Here is a 21,363-nt window from a genome sequence, read left to right as displayed (position 1 = left end):
CAAAAGGGATTTATATAGGTGACAAAAAGGGAACAAATTTCCCAAAATGGCCCTTGGCCCGACCGCGCTTGCTTCCACGCGTGGTGGTGGGCGTGGGAGCTCATTGGAATTATTCCACGCCCAGCCACACGCGTGTGAGGCTGCGTGGGACGCTACTGCAATTCGGCTTGTTTGTCTTTTGCTCTATTTTAGCCTCAAATCCCTCTCCAACCTGTGAAATACCTCAAAACTCTTTCTAGAAATGTTGTTAGAAGATTTTGATCGCATTTGAGCTAAAATGCATGCAATTGTTGTAATCGGATGTCAAAACGATGCGCTTTTAATCTAATAAAGACCCCTTATAAGTGCTATTCTTGGTGCTTATCAAAGTTTCCACACTTAAACCTTCCTTGTCCTCAAGCAAGCATACTTTTCTAAACCCTAATCATGTAAGCACCAAGGATAGTTCTTTCTTTCACAGTTAACCAATCAAGTGATGTGTAGGTGTTCGGAGTTGAGCGGGTAAAATCCCCTACACTATCTACCAAGACTGCTAAACTCATGCCAACCAAATGTAAGAAATATGCTAAGGAAGTTAAGGTCTCGATGGATACTATATAAGAAGTTTTTATTCACACCTTTAAGCATGCAAGTGACCAAAGAGTTTTCACCTTGTATTTTCTAGGGGCCTCCAGCCGATCCGACTAGTGGGACCGATGCTCACCCCTTAGCCAATTTCCAACCTAATGCCAAAGCCTCTTTACATTATATAAGTGAGGGCAGGGACATGGACCGCTCATCGCCATGGCTTGGGCGATCACTCTATTTTCTCACTTCCTGGAGATCCATGCTTTTTCGAAGGTCAGTGCAATGGGTGCCTGAATCCTAGCGAAGTGGCTCACCTCCTCTCTATTTTCTCATCTTTCAAGATCTCTTCGGGGTAACCAACTTCACATGGATCTCCATGCTTTTTCGAGGACAGTGCAATGGTTACCCCTTATCCAGACAAGATGGCTCACCTCGCTTTTATCTCTAGGAATGACCTTAAGCCTTTATTCACGTTTCACCATATCAACCCCTCATGCCTTTTTCTAGGGATTAGGGATTGTTTTNTGTGGCCATAAAAGGCACAAAGCTTGAAGATCATCATCCACACAAGTTCAACATCCAACAAACAAGCAATTCACAAATCAAAGCAATAATATTAAACATCCACATAGATCTACAATGGGGCCACCAATCCCCTATCTAATCTACTCTATCATACAAGAGAAACAAGAAAAAGAAAGGAAAATTCAAAGAAACAAGTATTGAATTAGAAATTGAAGAGAATGGTTACCACCCTTAAAAAGGGGATCTTTACAACCTTGATCTTGAAATCCCAATCTTCAATCTTCATTCTTGCCCTTGATCTATTCTAAACTATGAAAGAAAGGAATTTTCCCCCAAGAGGGGAGAAAACCCTCTAGATCTATTCTACCCTATTCTATGAATTTTCTGATCTATTTTAGTTCTCTTTTAGGTTTAGGGCAAAAGGGATTTATATAGGTGACAAAAAGGGAACAAATTTCCCAAAATGGCCCTTGGCCCGACCGCGCTTGCTTCCACGCGTGGTGGTGGGCGTGGGAGCTCATTGGAATTATTCCACGCCCAGCCACACGCGTGTGAGGCTGCGTGGGACGCTACTGCAATTCGGCTTGTTTGTCTTTTGCTCTATTTTAGCCTCAAATCCCTCTCCAACCTGTGAAATACCTCAAAACTCTTTCTAGAAATGTTGTTAGAAGATTTTGATCGCATTTGAGCTAAAATGCATGCAATTGTTGTAATCGGATGTCAAAACGATGCGCTTTTAATCTAATAAAGACCCCTTATAAGTGCTATTCTTGGTGCTTATCAAAGTTTCCACACTTAAACCTTCCTTGTCCTCAAGCAAGCATACTTTTCTAAACCCTAATCATGTAAGCACCAAGGATAGTTCTTTCTTTCACAGTTAACCAATCAAGTGATGTGTAGGTGTTCGGAGTTGAGCGGGTAAAATCCCCTACACTATCTACCAAGACTGCTAAACTCATGCCAACCAAATGTAAGAAATATGCTAAGGAAGTTAAGGTCTCGATGGATACTATATAAGAAGTTTTTATTCACACCTTTAAGCATGCAAGTGACCAAAGAGTTTTCACCTTGTATTTTCTAGGGGCCTCCAGCCGATCCGACTAGTGGGACCGATGCTCACCCCTTAGCCAATTTCCAACCTAATGCCAAAGCCTCTTTACATTATATAAGTGAGGGCAGGGACATGGACCGCTCATCGCCATGGCTTGGGCGATCACTCTATTTTCTCACTTCCTGGAGATCCATGCTTTTTCGAAGGTCAGTGCAATGGGTGCCTGAATCCTAGCGAAGTGGCTCACCTCCTCTCTATTTTCTCATCTTTCAAGATCTCTTCGGGGTAACCAACTTCACATGGATCTCCATGCTTTTTCGAGGACAGTGCAATGGTTACCCCTTATCCAGACAAGATGGCTCACCTCGCTTTTATCTCTAGGAATGACCTTAAGCCTTTATTCACGTTTCACCATATCAACCCCTCATGCCTTTTTCTAGGGATTAGGGATTGTTTTCACTCAAAGCTCACTTAGCCTCACCTTTTGCCCCATGTCCTGCTAAGATTAATTCAGTTTCCAGGCTTCGCTATTCTTATCTTTCTAAAACTCAAAGGATTCACACTCCCACTTTGAGAGATCCTTGACTGAGGTCCAAACAAAATACAAGGTGAAAGCATGCAAGCACTCATCAAAATTTTTTCAATTTGGGTCGGAATGTGAAAATTCGTGCAAAGTGAAGCTTCCAAAGCATATTTAAGACATTCAATCCTTGGCACAAGGTTAGGAGCCCTTCTGGATAGTATTGGCAATAACACACCCTCTAGGTTCCTATACCTTATCACTTAATCAATCAACTGTTTCAAGAAGCATACACCCTTTCCACACTTAAAAATAAACATCATCCTCGATGTTTCCATAAGAAGCGGGGAAAAAGGATATATGTTTAAGGGTTCTACACACGCCCCATTTCCACACTTAAAAGTGTGAACTGGGCTAAAACAGTTCTAATAAACAGACTATATCCAACACAATAATTTTATGCAGCTCTTCATTTACGATTCTAGAAAATAAAGCAAACCAAAACAAGGCATTGAATCAGGATAAAAGAAATACTTACAATTTGTATCCTTATCAAAGTTTTGCAATCNTTAGCCTCAAATCCCTCTCCAACCTGTGAAATACCTCAAAACTCTTTCTAGAAATGTTGTTAGAAGATTTTGATCGCATTTGAGCTAAAATGCATGCAATTGTTGTAATCGGATGTCAAAACGATGCGCTTTTAATCTAATAAAGACCCCTTATAAGTGCTATTCTTGGTGCTTATCAAAGTTTCCACACTTAAACCTTCCTTGTCCTCAAGCAAGCATACTTTTCTAAACCCTAATCATGTAAGCACCAAGGATAGTTCTTTCTTTCACAGTTAACCAATCAAGTGATGTGTAGGTGTTCGGAGTTGAGCGGGTAAAATCCCCTACACTATCTACCAAGACTGCTAAACTCATGCCAACCAAATGTAAGAAATATGCTAAGGAAGTTAAGGTCTCGATGGATACTATATAAGAAGTTTTTATTCACACCTTTAAGCATGCAAGTGACCAAAGAGTTTTCACCTTGTATTTTCTAGGGGCCTCCAGCCGATCCGACTAGTGGGACCGATGCTCACCCCTTAGCCAATTTCCAACCTAATGCCAAAGCCTCTTTACATTATATAAGTGAGGGCAGGGACATGGACCGCTCATCGCCATGGCTTGGGCGATCACTCTATTTTCTCACTTCCTGGAGATCCATGCTTTTTCGAAGGTCAGTGCAATGGGTGCCTGAATCCTAGCGAAGTGGCTCACCTCCTCTCTATTTTCTCATCTTTCAAGATCTCTTCGGGGTAACCAACTTCACATGGATCTCCATGCTTTTTCGAGGACAGTGCAATGGTTACCCCTTATCCAGACAAGATGGCTCACCTCGCTTTTATCTCTAGGAATGACCTTAAGCCTTTATTCACGTTTCACCATATCAACCCCTCATGCCTTTTTCTAGGGATTAGGGATTGTTTTCACTCAAAGCTCACTTAGCCTCACCTTTTGCCCCATGTCCTGCTAAGATTAATTCAGTTTCCAGGCTTCGCTATTCTTATCTTTCTAAAACTCAAAGGATTCACACTCCCACTTTGAGAGATCCTTGACTGAGGTCCAAACAAAATACAAGGTGAAAGCATGCAAGCACTCATCAAAATTTTTTCAATTTGGGTCGGAATGTGAAAATTCGTGCAAAGTGAAGCTTCCAAAGCATATTTAAGACATTCAATCCTTGGCACAAGGTTAGGAGCCCTTCTGGATAGTATTGGCAATAACACACCCTCTAGGTTCCTATACCTTATCACTTAATCAATCAACTGTTTCAAGAAGCATACACCCTTTCCACACTTAAAAATAAACATCATCCTCGATGTTTCCATAAGAAGCGGGGAAAAAGGATATATGTTTAAGGGTTCTACACACGCCCCATTTCCACACTTAAAAGTGTGAACTGGGCTAAAACAGTTCTAATAAACAGACTATATCCAACACAATAATTTTATGCAGCTCTTCATTTACGATTCTAGAAAATAAAGCAAACCAAAACAAGGCATTGAATCAGGATAAAAGAAATACTTACAATTTGTATCCGGCATTGAATCAGGATAAAAGAAATACTTACAATTTGTATCCTGCATTGAATCAGGATAAAAGAAATACTTACAATTTGTATCCTTATCAAAGTTTTGCAATCTATGTTCGCCCTTCAAAACTCGGTCATCAAAGTTTTGCAATCTATGTTCGCCCTTCAAAACTCGGTCAGAGTAAAGGTAAGGAAATAAATTAGGAGTTGAAGTTATACCTTTTAAGATTGGTTTTTCATGGTTGTTGGTTGAGTGGTCCCTTCTTCTCCTTATTTGTGGGTTGCCTCCCATAAGCGCCACGTTTAACGTCTTTGGCTAGACGAAACGTGCAAGATAAAACATAAACAGAAATATAGCTAAAAATATAAACAAAAGTAAAGAGATTGTCCACAATCAATTGTTCAGAATTATCAGATCACAAGTCATCATCATCTAAATTTGTCTTTTCTTTTCTTCAGTTTCTTCCTTCCTTTATGTTCTCTTGATTTCCTTGAACTCTCTCGAAATCTCGTCCAGCTTCTGCATTTGCTCCAAGTGCAATTGGTATTGGAAATTTTGGAGGGATCTCCAATCAGTGACTGGGGTGAACCAGCTCGGAATGTTGAAGCTAGAGGAGTTGGTGTTTTGCTCTTTAGGTTGTGGTGGAGGTGCAGACGGTCCGGACTCTCTTGGTGGTGGAGAATACATTGAAGAATCCAAAGGCGAATACATTTCCGGGAGAGATGGGGAATTGAATGACATCAGAGAAGGTGTGAATCCTGGGGATGTCATGGGCGTGTTAGCATGATCTTCCGCCATCTCCTCATCTACCCTTGTTCGCGCTAGTTGTCTCAAGTGAAGTTTTGCGACGTCTTCGGGAGATAAAGGAACTATGTGCGCTCCTGGAAGCCGATGTTCAAACCAATGCATTTTCATTTGATGACCTAAAGAGACGCATAGCCTCGTCACCAAGGGGCCTATAAAGATTGCCCTGGCTGACTCTTGTTGTTGTGCAACAAGCAAGTTCCTACAAATCAAGCTCATATTCACTGAGTTCCCGGTGTCCATACTCCATAGCAAGCTCATATTCACTGAGTTCCCGGTGTCCATACTCCATAGCATGAACAGCTCCGCTGAGTTCCCGGTGTCCATACTCCATAGCATGAACAGCTCCGCCTTTTTCCCGGTGTCCATACTCCATAGCATGAACAGCTCCGCCTTTGAGACTCGGTCATATGTCTCAGGCCTTCCTTCCCATGAATGAGCAATCACCTTCCGTAAAACCTTTAAATCTTCTCTTATAATTTGGGAGACTCTTACCCTTGACCCTTCCCATTCGACTCCTTGTCTTGCGATCATCGACCAATATTTTCTCGGAATGTCCATGTCTCCAAAGTCATGCCTTAATCTCTGATACCAGTGCTTTGACTGGTCTTCCTCATCGTAAAATCCAAGGAGAACACCTAAACGGTTGGCCGATATGTTATAGTCCTGGTTGAAGAGTCTAAACTTAATGGTAGGGCTGTAGAGATCTCCAGCCACTCCGTCAACATTCAAGCTCGCAATAAACTCATGCACTAGAGGGATAAAAGTATCCTGTCTCCAGCTTAACAAATTGTTCCAATATGCCTGTACCGACCTAGCATGGTTGCTGTCATCAGTAAAATTTGTGTTCCGGTGGGTACTTCAATATAGCGAGTGTTAGCGTCCCTCGCACTGTTTTCTTCTGACGGGGCTTTCCCTCTTTGGAGCCTTTGAGCAATTTGTTGTGCAAGGTCATGTGGCAAAGACATCTTTCCTATAACATGGGCAATCAAAGCAACACAAGGAAAAACGTTTGCCAATTTAAACATTGATTATGAACAATATTGCACATATCTAAAGAAAAGATTACAAGAATTCATTGCATGCAACATCATTTTGATTTCCATCAACAATTCTATCCTATACATGCAAGAACTAGCTCATTCTATTCCATACTCATTTCATAGTCAAAAGGTCAACATATGGTCAACTTCATCTTCTTCCTCTAGACTAGCTCAAGGTTGAAAAATTGAAGCATCATGAAAGTTAAAATTGGACCAACTAACTAGTAGAATATAGCAATGTAGTGCCTATAGAGTAGGAAAGTTGCAAACTTTGCCCACCATGCTCACTATATCAACAAGGATCTCATCATAACAAGAAAATACCCAAATCAAGCAATTTCAAGATCTAGTCACAAAGAGATGTTAAAACATGGAATTTCTAGTGTATAGAAGCAATGTAGGCTTAATACAAGTCTATCAAGTCATCCCATAACAATGTATCTCAAGAAAAATGTCATACAAGAAAAACCCATGGAGATATTCTTCAAAATAGAACAAGTTCTTCATTAAACAAGTAAATAGCAAAGAAGAGTATGTTCTTACCTTGGAAATGACTTAAGATCCTTANCTACAAATCAAGCTCATATTCACTGAGTTCCCGGTGTCCATACTCCATAGCATGAACAGCTCCGCCTTTGAGACTCGGTCATATGTCTCAGGCCTTCCTTCCCATGAATGAGCAATCACCTTCCGTAAAACCTTTAAATCTTCTCTTATAATTTGGGAGACTCTTACCCTTGACCCTTCCCATTCGACTCCTTGTCTTGCGATCATCGACCAATATTTTCTCGGAATGTCCATGTCTCCAAAGTCATGCCTTAATCTCTGATACCAGTGCTTTGACTGGTCTTCCTCATCGTAAAATCCAAGGAGAACACCTAAACGGTTGGCCGATATGTTATAGTCCTGGTTGAAGAGTCTAAACTTAATGGTAGGGCTGTAGAGATCTCCAGCCACTCCGTCAACATTCAAGCTCGCAATAAACTCATGCACTAGAGGGATAAAAGTATCCTGTCTCCAGCTTAACAAATTGTTCCAATATGCCTGTACCGACCTAGCATGGTTGCTGTCATCAGTAAAATTTGTGTTCCGGTGGGTACTTCAATATAGCGAGTGTTAGCGTCCCTCGCACTGTTTTCTTCTGACGGGGCTTTCCCTCTTTGGAGCCTTTGAGCAATTTGTTGTGCAAGGTCATGTGGCAAAGACATCTTTCCTATAACATGGGCAATCAAAGCAACACAAGGAAAAACGTTTGCCAATTTAAACATTGATTATGAACAATATTGCACATATCTAAAGAAAAGATTACAAGAATTCATTGCATGCAACATCATTTTGATTTCCATCAACAATTCTATCCTATACATGCAAGAACTAGCTCATTCTATTCCATACTCATTTCATAGTCAAAAGGTCAACATATGGTCAACTTCATCTTCTTCCTCTAGACTAGCTCAAGGTTGAAAAATTGAAGCATCATGAAAGTTAAAATTGGACCAACTAACTAGTAGAATATAGCAATGTAGTGCCTATAGAGTAGGAAAGTTGCAAACTTTGCCCACCATGCTCACTATATCAACAAGGATCTCATCATAACAAGAAAATACCCAAATCAAGCAATTTCAAGATCTAGTCACAAAGAGATGTTAAAACATGGAATTTCTAGTGTATAGAAGCAATGTAGGCTTAATACAAGTCTATCAAGTCATCCCATAACAATGTATCTCAAGAAAAATGTCATACAAGAAAAACCCATGGAGATATTCTTCAAAATAGAACAAGTTCTTCATTAAACAAGTAAATAGCAAAGAAGAGTATGTTCTTACCTTGGAAATGACTTAAGATCCTTAAGAAAAGTTGAGAGACTTGGAAGGAAATGCTTAGAAAGTGTATATTTTCAGCTTGGGAGAGTTCTTGCTCGTGGTGGGGAAGAAATGAAGCAAGGAAAGGGTTTTAAACCACTTCGCGCGAAAATCAGCGAAAAGCCTTGTAATTTGTATTTCAATAACTTGTATTTGTTGAGCGGATTGATTTATTTGTTCAGTTTCTTCTCTTAGATTTGCTTCTATCTTTGTTATGTCTGTGTTAGTCTCTTTTAGTTCTTGGGAAAAATTATGGATTATTTTGTAATATTTTTCTTGATTCTTGTTGTGTATTTCCTTAAGAATTTCATGAGTCCTTTTTATTTCTACTAAGGCTTCTTTATTAATTTTTATTGCTCTATCAAGTGTTTTAATAAGTTTTCCTGCTCTAAATTTACTACTCATGATTTTAGTCTGGGTATTCTAAATTCTTGAATCTTGCTGTAATACGTGTTAATACTGCTCTTCTTTGTTCTGCTGCTAGTTTTTCAAGTTCTACTATCTTTTTATCTAGTTTGTTTAAATTATTTATTGTTTGTTTACATTTATCATAATGATAGTATTTTCCTGTCTTATTTTCACAAAATATATATTTAGTTCTATGGTAATTACCTACTTGATACCAATCTCTTTTCTCCTGCTCTAATTTATTTTTATTATTAATAATTTGATTCCATTCTTTAGTAAAATTATTAGGACTATTACTAGTTGAAGCTTCTCCATTATACTCCATACTAATATTTTCCAAGATCTTCTTAAACCTTAAAAAAGGTGGATAAGTTACTAATTATATCTAATATACTCAAGGATTTAATAAAGCAAATAATACGAACAAATATTATAAATAAAACACAAATCATCTTAGAAGTAAACATCATTGAGTTTAAATATCTATAACCTCCCATCAATTTCTAAACAACATACCCCTCCAGATATTACTCTTAAAAATCATCAAACAAAGTTAGCTTAGCTCTTACCTTGTATAGACGTCTCAAGTCACCGGATACTCAACCCTTCCTGCCCTTCTGCTCCCTTGACTGTTCACTCAACTACGGGATATAGGCTAGAAGCTGGGAGTCCTCCACGGATCTTCTTGATATTTCCACACAATTTATCAAGCTTTCGCCAACAGTTGTTTAATAATTTTTTCTAGAGTTTTTCTCTTCTAAGGGTAGTATGTTTATACTCTTGACAGTTGGTTATAGAAGAAAGAAAGTTTAGAAGGCCATAAGGAAACACAAGAGATTGAACTTAACTGATAACTTTTTTCTTCCTTCTCTTATTTCACAAAGAGGTTCTTTATATAGAAAACCTCGTAGGAAACTTACAAAGTTTTTACCATTCCTAAAAGATAACTACTACAAGAAAAGTCTTCAAACTTATCTAACAAGTTACAAAAAGTCTTCAAACTAGTACACACTTAGTACAATTATACAAGATCTAACTTATTACACCAAGTACAATAAGATAAGTTCTAATAAAGTCTCTTTATTTTGCTATCTACATTTTTGTCTTCTAGTATTTTTGTCTTCTTGCTCCATTGTTGATAAGGGATTCTTTCTGGATCTCCTTTTTGCCACCATCTGATAATAATATTTTGCCACTGATCTTTTGTTGAAATTTATTTCTTCTCTTGAGATTTTTCCTTTAATACTTGCTAATAATGATAATTCTCCTGAATTTTTCGTCAGGACAGATCTTCCTTGATAATATTCTGCTAATACATCCATTGGACCAGATAATACGCCACTTGGGTCAGAGAACCTTGATAATATTTTGATGCCATGATACGCCATCGCTAGGCCATGATAATATTTTAATATGTTAATACGCCCATTGGGCCAGAGAGCCGTTGGCTTACTGTAGTTTTTAGGCTACATTGGGCCAGTTAATAGCTAATAATTGATAATACACCTGATGTTACATCAGGCCAGTTAATACTTCTTCAGAATGGATCTTCAGAACTTGGGATCGCCTTGGCTGTGACCTGCTTTTTCCTTTGCTCGATGACATTTGTATAATATTCGATAGTAAGTGGATCATGCTTATGTTCTAAATTTTTTAATTTGTTATGCATTTCTATTAAATATGTGGGATCACTGGTTATTACTTCATAATTATTATAGTATAATGTTATTATTTCTTCTACTTCTCCTCCTTTGCTATGTCCTACTACACAAGCTTTTTTATTCCTTAACATATCTTCAATTCTTGATTTTAATGTTACTACTCCCCATGCTCTCTTTTGACTCATCCATTCTTTGAATTTATCTAGGGTACAGGGGATTTTCATATTGAGGGTATTATTATCTCCTTCTATTGTAGTATTTTTTCTCATTTTAAATAGTTGACATATTACTATTGGTTTTCCTAAGAAGTCTGTAGAGGCATCAAAAAATTGTATTCCAAAAGTTCCACTTCCAAATGTTTCCATCATTTTTAATAATGAGTCTCCTATTATTGTTGGTAATTTGCTTATATTATACATGCTTTCATCTACTATTATTTTATCAATAAAACCATAAGTAAATAGTTTATATACTGTTGTAGGGTTGGCTTCTTCGGTACATAAAAATCTAGGATATTTTGTTACTTTTCCTACTCTTAATATGGTATTATTAGACTTATATTCATAAAATTTATTAATAACTTCATAGGCTTCTATTACTTGAGAGGGGTACTTAATTTTATCTGCCATGGTGAAAGGAATTTTAGTGGTGGAAGATTCTGGTTGGTTGATTAATTTTGATGAAAAAGTTTTTAGGGGTTCTAATACTGCTTGTACTGGTGAATTAATACTGGGTTCCTCTTTATATTCTCTTAATATATTAATAAGTTCTGCACACTCTTCTAGAGTTTCTAATATTAATTCATGTTTTTTAGTAATTTCTTCTATTGTTTTCTTCATTTTTTCACTGAAACTTCTACTACTTGACATTTTTGTACCTGCTCAAAAAATCAGCTAACACATTTTTAGTTCCTGATATAGGTTTAACAATAAAATCATAATAGCAAAAGAAAGATTGCCAATATCTCCTTCTGTTTAATTCTGGTAATGGATCTATTTTATTCATAATAAAGGCTCTAACTTGAGTATTATCTGTTCTTACTATAAATTTTACCGGTAATAGATGATAATGAAATCTTTTTATTCCTAATTTTACTGCTAATACCTCTTTCTCATTTATATGATAATTTTGTTCATTAGGCTTCCATGTTCCTGATCCATATCCACATATTAAAGATTTTTCCTTGTCTATATCTTCTTTAGTATAAGCAACTAATACTGCTCCCCATCCTACATCACTAGCATCTGTATATAATTCTAGTTGATCATCTTTTTCTGGTAATCTTAATTTTGGTAGGGATTTTACTTTTTGTTTTATAGTTTTAATAGCATTAGTATGTTCCTCTTTCCATTCAAATATATTAGATTTTTTAATTAAATTTTGTAAGGGTTTTCTAAGTGTTGGTAAATCTTTAATATAATCTGATGCATAATTTACTATTCCTAAGAATTGTTGTACTTCTTTTTTATTATTTAGTTTTTCTTTAAAATCTTTTATTTTTGTTACTATGTATTCTTGTAATTGTAATCCTTCTCCTGAGACTATGTATCCTAAATATTCAACTGTATTTTTAAATATTTCAGATTTCTTTTCAGATAATAAGATTCCATGTTTTCTAACAGTTTTTATAAATTCATTCAAATGTCCTACATGATCTTTTAAAGTATTACTATATATTAAAATATCATCTACATATACTATACAAAATTCATTTAAAGGTCTAAAGACTTGATCCATTCTTCTTTGATATATTTGTGGTGCATTTTTTAATCCAAAGGGTAATACTTTCCATTCATGTTGTCCTTGAGGGGTACTAAAAGCTGTTAAAGGTTGAGCTTCCTTAGTAAGTTTTATTTGCCAAAATCCACTTTTACAATCAAATTTACTAAACCATTTTTTACTAGCTATTCTGTTTATTAAATTTCTTTTATAAGGTAAAAAGTATCCATCAAATATTATTTTCTTGTTTAATTCTCTATAGTCAATTACCATTCTAGCTTTTCCTCTTTTTTGTTCACTATGTTTTCTTACTAAAAAGGCAAGGCTACTATGTGGACTGCTACTTTCTTTAATTATTCCTAATTCTAATAATTCTTTTATCTGTATTTCAAATTCCTTTTGGTCAGTTGGACTATATCTTATAGGTTTACTTCTTATAATATCATTTGGATTTATTAATTTTATATCGGCATATATTTTTTCTTTATCCCATAAGGTAATAGGATTTTCTCCAAAGTTTACTTTTAATAGTTCTAAATATTTTTTCTTTAATTGTTCTAAATTATTATTTCTTTCTATTTTAATGTTATATATTTTTAAAAAATGTACTGGTAAAATTCTTTTTAATATAATCCATTTATTACAGGGTGTTAATAGACTTAATGTTTCAGTATTTATTACTTGTGTTTTAAAAAAGTCTAAAAAGTTGTTTCCTAATAATAAAGGGTGTTTCATATTATTTTCTTGATATATTATTGGTATTTTAATCATTAATTTGTCTAATATGATTTTTACATCTTCAGCTACTACATCTAGTTCTTTATTATGTTCATTAAATCCTGAGACTTTTATTCTATGTCTATTTGATTTTTTCCATCTGTATGGTGCTATTATATCTTTTTTAGCTAAACATATATCTGCTCCACTATCTATAAATATTTTTTGTATTCCCATCTTATTAGGTTTGTATTCTACATATGCTTCTATATAAACTGCTACCATCTATAAAGTAAATAGTTATAATAATTTTCCATAATTTTGTCTCTTAGATCTTCTCCTAATTTTTCTTCTAATATTTTTTCTACTCTTTTTAAGGTTATCATCCTCTCAATAAAGTTTCTTTCAATGTTTTTTATTCCTAATTGTAATAAAACTAACCATCCTTTATGCGTATCCATTATTCCGAACTTTCATCCTCACTACTGTCATTATTACTACATTCATTAATATTTTCTTCTTCTTCTGGTTCTGTTTCACTGATATAAAATACTTCATATTCATACCATTGATCATTTTGTTCTTGTATTTGCTCTAGATTCATTATAAATTCAGTAGTATTAATATATTTTACTCCTTTTTGTTTTAGCTTAGGGCATTTATTAGCATAGTGTCCTTTTTCATTACAATTCCAACATCTACATTCATAAGGTTTTTTATTTTTATTTTCTCCTTCTAATGGTTTTATATTTCTTCTTCTTTTCCTGAATTTTCTCTTATATCTAAATCTTCTTCTAGTTTCAGGGGTATTTTTATACTTTCTAAATTTTTTCCTTTTATATCTTCTATAAGGTTTATAATATGGTTTATAATAAGATTCATTATTTCTATTTTTCCTAAATTTCCTATATTTGTTAGAATATTTTCTTTTTCTTCTCTTATCTTTATAGTCTCTATCACATCCAAATATTAATCTTTTCTCTGTAAATCCACATATTTCACTTAATCCTTTCCTCTTATCTTTTTTAATCTTTTGTTGTATCCTATATTCTTCACATTTTCTCATTAAATATGACCTTAATACTCTAATTCTTTCTCCTAAGGTATTTTCTTTTGGTTCATATTGACTATATTCCTTAGTTATTTCTGTATTATATGGTGTTGGTAAATGATCATAATATAATTGTTGATATGTTATACCTTCTTCTTGGGAAAATCTTGCTTCATAAAAGAATTTGCTAAAGCTTATAGTATATTCTGGTAATTTACTAATTTTACAACATTTCATATTATTTAAATTCATTATTATTTCGGTTTTTCTTTCTGCTATTACTTTTTCTTGTGATACAAACCATCTTTCTCCTAAAAATTCTCTTTTTAATACTATATCAAATATTGATAACATAGATTTCCAATCTGTAGCATAACTAGGTGCTTGTGCTCTAAATTGAACTGTTATAGATTCAAACCAAAATCCTACTTTTCCTATTAAAGTTTTTGATATTAAGCCATAAACATAATCAAGATCTGCAGTGTAATTTGAGTTCATTAGTGCTATAAACATTCCTAAATTCCAGTCATGTATTCTTCTATTAATTTCTTGTTCATCATAAACATTATCTAAGTCTAGAAAATATCCATTTAAATTTACTCCTTGACTCATAGATCCTACAAAATCTTTAAATTCAGATTGTTGTCCTATTGGTATGTGGTCTGGTAGTCTTGTTTTTCTTTTGCTGATTAATTCTAAGTTTGGGTCTACTAATTCTTCTTCAGGATAATCATTAGCATCTTCATTTATTATATCTTCTGTTTCGGCATCAGTTTCTATATTATTATTGTTTTGGTCAGACTCTTCTTCTATATCGCTTGTTGGTTCTTCTTCTATTATAGCATTGACGGATTTCATTTTTCTTAGTACTTCTATAATTTGATCATTTTCTTTAACTATTTCTGTATCATCTTCTTCTTCTTCTTCTACTAATCCTTCTATGTATCCTACTATTTTTAAATCTTTCTCATTATTTTCTTTTTCTTTTCTACTATCATCACTACAAGTATCTACACTACTAATATCACTTCTTATCTTATCTTTTCCTTTTAGTGTTTTCATAGAATTTCTTAAATCTTCTACTTCTAGTCTTAAATTTTCCATTTCTTGTTTCATTTGCTTTAATTCTAATTTAGTATCTTTTAATTCTTTTTTAGTGTCATAATAACTATGTTTATATTTCTTATATTTATCTATCCAGTCTTTACTAGAATTTTTTATTAACTTACTATTTTCCTTTTTTAATTCTTCTATTTGTTGTGCTTGTTTTTCTATTTTTAATGACAAAAATTCTGTATATTCTGTTTTTTCTATAAATACTTCTCTTTTTTCTTTTTGGTTTATTTTTTCAAGCATTTTAGATTCTTGTTTTATTGGTTCATACTTGTATCTCTCTTTATCTAATATTTCTTTTCCATATTTTGCGAGAAGGCACGCACGCTACCACGCGTGGTGGTAGGAGTGGGAGCTCTCTGGTTTATTCCCACGCCTGCTCACACGCGTGTGAGCGGCGTGGCAGCTCTCTGGAAAATTTCCACGCCTAGCCACACGCGTGGTGGTGGCGTGGAAAGCGTGCTGTGCAAAGCTTACCTTGGTTTCCCTTCCTTCCTTTGCTAGTGATGATGTTTGTCAATTGATTGCGGGCAGCTTATAACTCTCGGGTGTTTAATCTGTACTTGTTACCTCAACCGAGGTTACAGAAACATTATTGAAATAAAGCTAAGAAACACATACTATAGAAAATAAGGAAAAGCTTTAAAGAAAAGTAAGATAGCATTGGGACTGCCTCCCAAGTGCGCCATGGTTTTACGTCTCCTGGCCAGACGTAATTGATGAGCACAAATGATGAGTGAAAAAGGGTGTAATATCATTCCGCTGAGGATTGGGGTTATGGCACGAAATTGTGTGAATTACCAGGCACTAGAGTATATGAATTAATAAAATCCAAGCAACAAAGACTGAATGGTGTTGAAGAAAGCAATTAATTAATGTGTAAACTATATGATAAAAGTATGGGCCAGATTAGGGGGATTGTAACCTTGATGTTCTAACAAACTCAGGAATAGGAAAAGAATAATTAACCAAGGGATATATGGGCAATGCACAAAAGAATTCTACTCAGCTACTTTCGTAATCAATAAGTGAATTAGGCTGCAATTGCCCCACTGTCGTGATGCATCAATTATAACCTTAAGCTCCTAAGCATTGTAAGCCCCCAAAATTACCTCTACTTTCATAGCAGGAAAATTAGGTTCAAATTGGCTAGGCTCGAGGTCTCCATCCAACTGTCGTTGTAATGAATCCCTCTCCTAGACTAGCAATTAATTCTGGCCACAAACCAATAACTAGTGCAAAGAAATCCCCAAATCAACATAAACCCTAGGTAAAAGATTCAATCCCTTTATGCAATTAATTACCAATTGAACATCAAGATTAACAATGGATCCCTAATCCAAAACCCATAAACGAACTACTCCCGCATGATTGGAGTAAACAAAACAAAGCAATAATTAATAACCATAAACATTGCAAGAAAGTAATAAAGGAATAAGAGAACTTAACTGATAAAGAACAAATCCAATCTTCAATCTTTGATTCCAATCTTGAAATTAACTAATCTAATGTGAACTGATCTAAACTATGCTAGGGAAATATAAACTAAAAGCTAGGGTTCAGAACTCTGTAAGGGAACCTCCTTCAATTGTAGAGAATAGGTCAAATATATAGGAGGTAGATGGGCCTTGTCTCATTAGGCAACTTCCAATTCTTTTCCAACTTGTATTCTTCCTTGTAATTCCCTTTTCTTCCAGAACTTGTCCAAAATGCTCCAATATTCTTCCTTTGTTGTTCCTTGTAGATAATTCAGCACTTGGACAATATAGCACACAAACAATTCCCAATTTCACTAGGATACAGAAAATAACCTTCAAAACAACTAGAATAAGGGGTGAGTAATTGTACAAAATAGCAGATATCAACTCCCCCACACTAGAACTTTTGCTTGTCCTCAAGCAATTACCTAGGATAATCCACCCTCCATGCACTGCAACTGATCACACTACCTTCCTGCACAACCAATCATACCACCAACCATCTCATACAACCTAACCTGCTTCAAGAATCATCTCAGAATCACAAGTGAGTTCCCCTCTCAGGCCAATAACCGAGCACCCGAATTAAGGTAGATTAAAATCCTGTATGCACATGTACTCAGTTGAGATTATGCAAGACTTGGCTTAAGATGGACTCCCATAGACATGCCCTTCATACTCACATAGATCACTCTAAAACTGCATGCTAAGATCAAGTAGGTGTTTATTCGGCTTGTAATGGGGCTAAGGGTGAGTGGCTAACAAAGAAAGGATATGGAAAAATACACAAACAAGAGAGAATTTCACACATATTCACAATTAAACCTAGAGAAGATATGGAAAATATGAATTAAGAGAGCAAAACATAATTAAAAACACAAGAGTATTCTAAACTAGTGGGAGTGAGGACATTTATTCAAGCAACCTGACTTGTACTTTTATTCATCCTTCTTTTTCTTTCTTTTCTAAAACAACCCTTTTTTCTCTTCTTTTTCTTTTCTTTTCAATTTTCAAACATTTTCTTTCTTTCAATTCAAACCAACTATTCAACTTCTTCACCACACCCCCACACTAGAATGAAGATAACAGGAATAACTCTATCAAAAATAAGCTCAAAAAGGGAAATCTCCTCTAAATTAAAGAACAAATGCTACATTCTCTCTAAGGGTGAAAGGAAAATATATGGCTTAGGGCTAAGGGTCAAATAGTGGGTTAAACAAGAAAAACAGCATAAAGAACGGGGTTAAGTGCTTTTGCACTTATTAAACAAAAACAAGGCTCAAAGGGGACAACTAGGAAAAATAATTGTAATACAGGGTAGGTTTAAAGGCATGGGCTAACAACAATGGCCTAAATCACTTCAAAGCATGTAAATTCTAGACTTCACTATGAGAGCACTAAGACAAGCTATGACAGAACAAGTATCACCGGAATCCCACATAAGCCTTCACTAGCAATGCATAACACACAGGGGAACATTTATGTTAAAGGTTAACCCAACTATTGGCAAGAGACTGAATTATCACAAACTCAACCTTGAATCATCCCTGACAAGCTGGGCTGCACAAGTACCACCAAAACAAACCACAAACCAGCAGGAAGTAAAGCGGTCACAGCCACAACACAAGGAAAGCACATTACCTTTAGCTGCAAATTGAGTCCTTCAAGCAAACTTCATCCAAAATTCATCAGAAATAGTACCCCCCACACTTAAACTGGACATCGTCCCTGATGGACAAACAAGGCCTCACGAACTAGAAAAAACGAACTAGAAAACATACATTTTTTTTTGCAAATCTTACTGCCTCGTATCACGGCCTGGGTCACGGCCGGGATGCGGCCCGTGACCCAGAGCCCTCAATCTCGCTCTCAACACTGGAATTGGCATCAGACCATCACGGCCTGGGTCACGGGCGAGAGGTGGCCCGTGACCCAGAGCTCTAATTCGCCTGTTTGGTACTGGAAATTGCCGACGCCATCACGGCCTGGGTCACGGCCGGGATGCGGCCCGTGACCCAGAGCCCTCTTTCGCCCGGAACACACTGGAATTTCTGGGCTGTCATCACGGCCTGGGTCACGGCCGGGATGTGGCCCGTGACCCAGAGCCTTATTGTGCTCTGTAGCTACTGGAATTGACGCCCAGGCATCACGGCTGGGGTCACGGCCGTGAGCCTGGCCATGATCCAGAGCTCTCTTTTCGCACTTCTGTTCTTTTCGTGCCCAAGTTCGGTTTCACCTGCAAGTTAGTCCAAAATATGTCCTAAAACTGTTCTAAGGCCTAACCTCTTGAATTCTAACCATTCCCCACTCTCTCAAAGGTAAAAGAAAACAAATCTCACACCAAAACAACCCCAGAGAACACCCTGTAAACAAAGAAAAATCCCTAATCTACTCCGAACTAAAATAAAAAGAAAAATGCAGGAAAATAAAATGCGAAAAGTAAAGGATAACATGGGGTACCTCCCATGAAGCGCTAAGTTTACTATCGTCAGCTCGACTCAACCTCATGGATATCAGGTGGGATTGTGGACCACGCGATCCGGTGGCCTTTTGAACTTAGACAGCTCCCTCATCCATCTTTTGTAGAAACCACCAGAACTAGAGAACTTTTTCTTTTGTTTCAGCACACTTGACAGTTCAGGGGGTCCAGGATCAATAGGGGAAACATGTAAATCCCCTAACTCAATCTTTCTACTCTCAGCAGTGCCCTCACCCAGCCCTTCTATCAAGTAACACTCATCAACATATGAGGGCTGGTGCTTCACCATTTTGAATATGTCAAATTCATTCTTGTTCTCTGCGACCTCCATCACTAGTTTTCCTCTCCTCACATCAATAAGTGCACCAGCAGTAGCTAGAAAAGGTCTACCAAGTATAATAGGAACCTTGGCATCCTCCTCTATATCCATAACAACAAAATCCCACGGTATAAAGTACTGATCAATCATGACCGGGACATCCTCTAGAACTCCCACCGAACGCTTTATGGAGCGATCCGCCATCTGTAAGGTCATGGAGGTGGGTTTTGGTGTTCCCAGGTTGAGCCTCTTACATAAGGAATATGGCATAAGACTAACACTGGCACCCAGATCACATAGAGAACCACCAACTACAAATCCACCAATGATGCAAGGGATGGAAAAACTACCTAGATCTTTCAGCTTAGGAGGTAGTTTATGTTGAAAAACTGCACAGGTCAAGGCTCCTTCGTTCAGATCCACCACCGCACTCTTCTCTGGCTTTTTCTTATTGCCTGAAATGTTCTTTAGAAACTTCTTGTACAATGGAATCTGAGTGATTGCTTCAACAAAAGGCATGGAGATCTCCAGCTTATCTAACATCTTATGGAACTTGCTCTCTCTATCAGACTCCTTTGATTTCCACAACCTCTGTGGATATGGTAACAGGTTGTAAGGTATAACCGAGTCATCTACCTTCTTGTTCTTCCTTTCATGCTTCTTACTTGGAGCACTCTCATCCTGCTCAGGAGCTTTCTCCTTAACACTATCTCCTTGCACCACATGCTCTTCCTCACTATTATCAAGAATATCCTCAACCTGAACACCCTCATCCTTCTTATCAGCTTTCTCAAGCACTGGATCATTCGAAGGGAAAGGGGGGTCCTTCAAAGCTAATCCACTTCTAGTGGTGATTGCATTCACTTGGTGCCTTGGATTTTCTGTGCTTGCTGGCAGTCTACCATTCGAAGATAAAGGTTGATTAGAAAACTGATTACCTCATCCTTGTTGCTGAGCCTTGAGACCATCTATTTCTGCTTGTAGTTTGCCAAACAGCTGAAGATTCTCTGCTTGTAGCTTGCCAAACTGAGCCATCATAGTGTTCATGAGAAGCTGTATATCAACATCCTGAGATGGTCTAGAGGAACCTTGACCCTGAGTGGTCCCAAAATTCTGATTTCCTTGCTGGAACTGCCCTTGAGTTACATTCTGGTTATTTTGCCCAAAATTCTGATTGTTTCTCCACTGGCCTTGATTTTCACCCCTATTCCCTTGGTTACCATGAAATCCTGGTGGATTGTTTCTCACTTGATTTCCCTGATTGTTCCAAGAGGGAACAACCTGATTCCTTCCTTGCTGCTGATGGCTCCTATAACCTTGTCCCTGGCCCTGTGGTCTAGAATAACCAATGAGATCAACTTGCTCCACATTAGGTTGAGGGACTTGGTTACCGAAGTCTAACAAAGGACATGTCTGAGCTACATGATTTCCACCACAAGTTGCACAACAGGCTACAAGAGGTACTTGTGGCACAGAATAGGGGTTAGGAACATAAGGACTCTGTGGAATTAGTGGAGGCTGAGCAACTGCCTGGACACTCTGAGTAGGACCCTGTACTAACTGCTTTAACATGTGTTGTATGGTATCCAACTGAGCCTGCATTGCCATCTTTTCTCCAACTTCGAACATCCCAGCTGCTTTCTCTATCTTGGGTATATCATCCCCCTCAGTGTACCAGTAAGTATTGTTAGAGGTGATCCTCTCAATCAACTGCTCACCAGCTGCTGGTCCCATATCAATGAAAACACCCCCAAAGGATGAGGTATCTAGAATAATCTTTGATCGGTTAGACAATCCCTCATAGAATGAGGACATAAAATCACCTGGGTCATCAAATTCTTCGGGCACTGCCTCCTCAATTCTTTAAATCTCGTCCAAGCCTCAGGAAGATCTTCATTGCCAAACTACTGAAAATTCTGAATTTGCTTCTTTAATTTGGCAGCCTTTGAAGGAGAACAGTACTCTTTCA

At 36.8% G+C, this 21,363-nt stretch overlaps 2 protein-coding genes across 2 annotated transcripts in view; one reads left to right on the top strand and one right to left on the bottom strand.

Annotated features, from left to right (window-relative positions):
• The window catches only part of LOC116005770, a 39,573-nt gene extending 34,046 nt beyond the window's left edge, over window positions 1-5,527 (top strand). The window contains exon 6 of the mRNA XM_031246006.1: window positions 5,333-5,527. Within this exon, the coding sequence (XP_031101866.1) occupies window positions 5,333-5,527 (195 nt within the window). The remainder of the gene's footprint in view (window positions 1-5,332) is intronic.
• Window positions 5,528-19,109: 13,582 nt separating this feature from the next.
• Window positions 19,110-21,128, bottom strand: LOC116005768. Its single transcript, XM_031246005.1, has 2 exons — window positions 20,389-21,128; window positions 19,110-20,292 (listed from the first exon to the last, which is right to left on the bottom strand). The coding sequence occupies exons 1-2, from the start codon at window positions 21,126-21,128 to the stop codon at window positions 19,110-19,112; spliced, it is 1,923 nt and encodes a 640-aa protein (XP_031101865.1).
• Between the last annotated feature and the right edge of the window lie 235 nt (window positions 21,129-21,363).

The sequence above is a fragment of the Ipomoea triloba genome, chromosome 15 (assembly GCF_003576645.1).
Source record: "Ipomoea triloba cultivar NCNSP0323 chromosome 15, ASM357664v1".
Classification (NCBI taxonomy): domain Eukaryota; kingdom Viridiplantae; phylum Streptophyta; class Magnoliopsida; order Solanales; family Convolvulaceae; genus Ipomoea; species Ipomoea triloba.
This window is presented reverse-complemented; position numbering and strand designations above follow the sequence as displayed.

Coding starts and splice junctions, on each gene's coding strand:
- LOC116005768 (XM_031246005.1), bottom strand. CDS start 21,128: ATGGGACCAGCAGCTGGTGAGCAGTTGATTGAGAGGATCACCTCTAAC. Junction 20,293..20,388: donor CAAGCAGAGAATCTTCAGCT/GTTTGGCAAACT, acceptor TTCGAATGGTAG/ACTGCCAGCAAGCACAGAAA.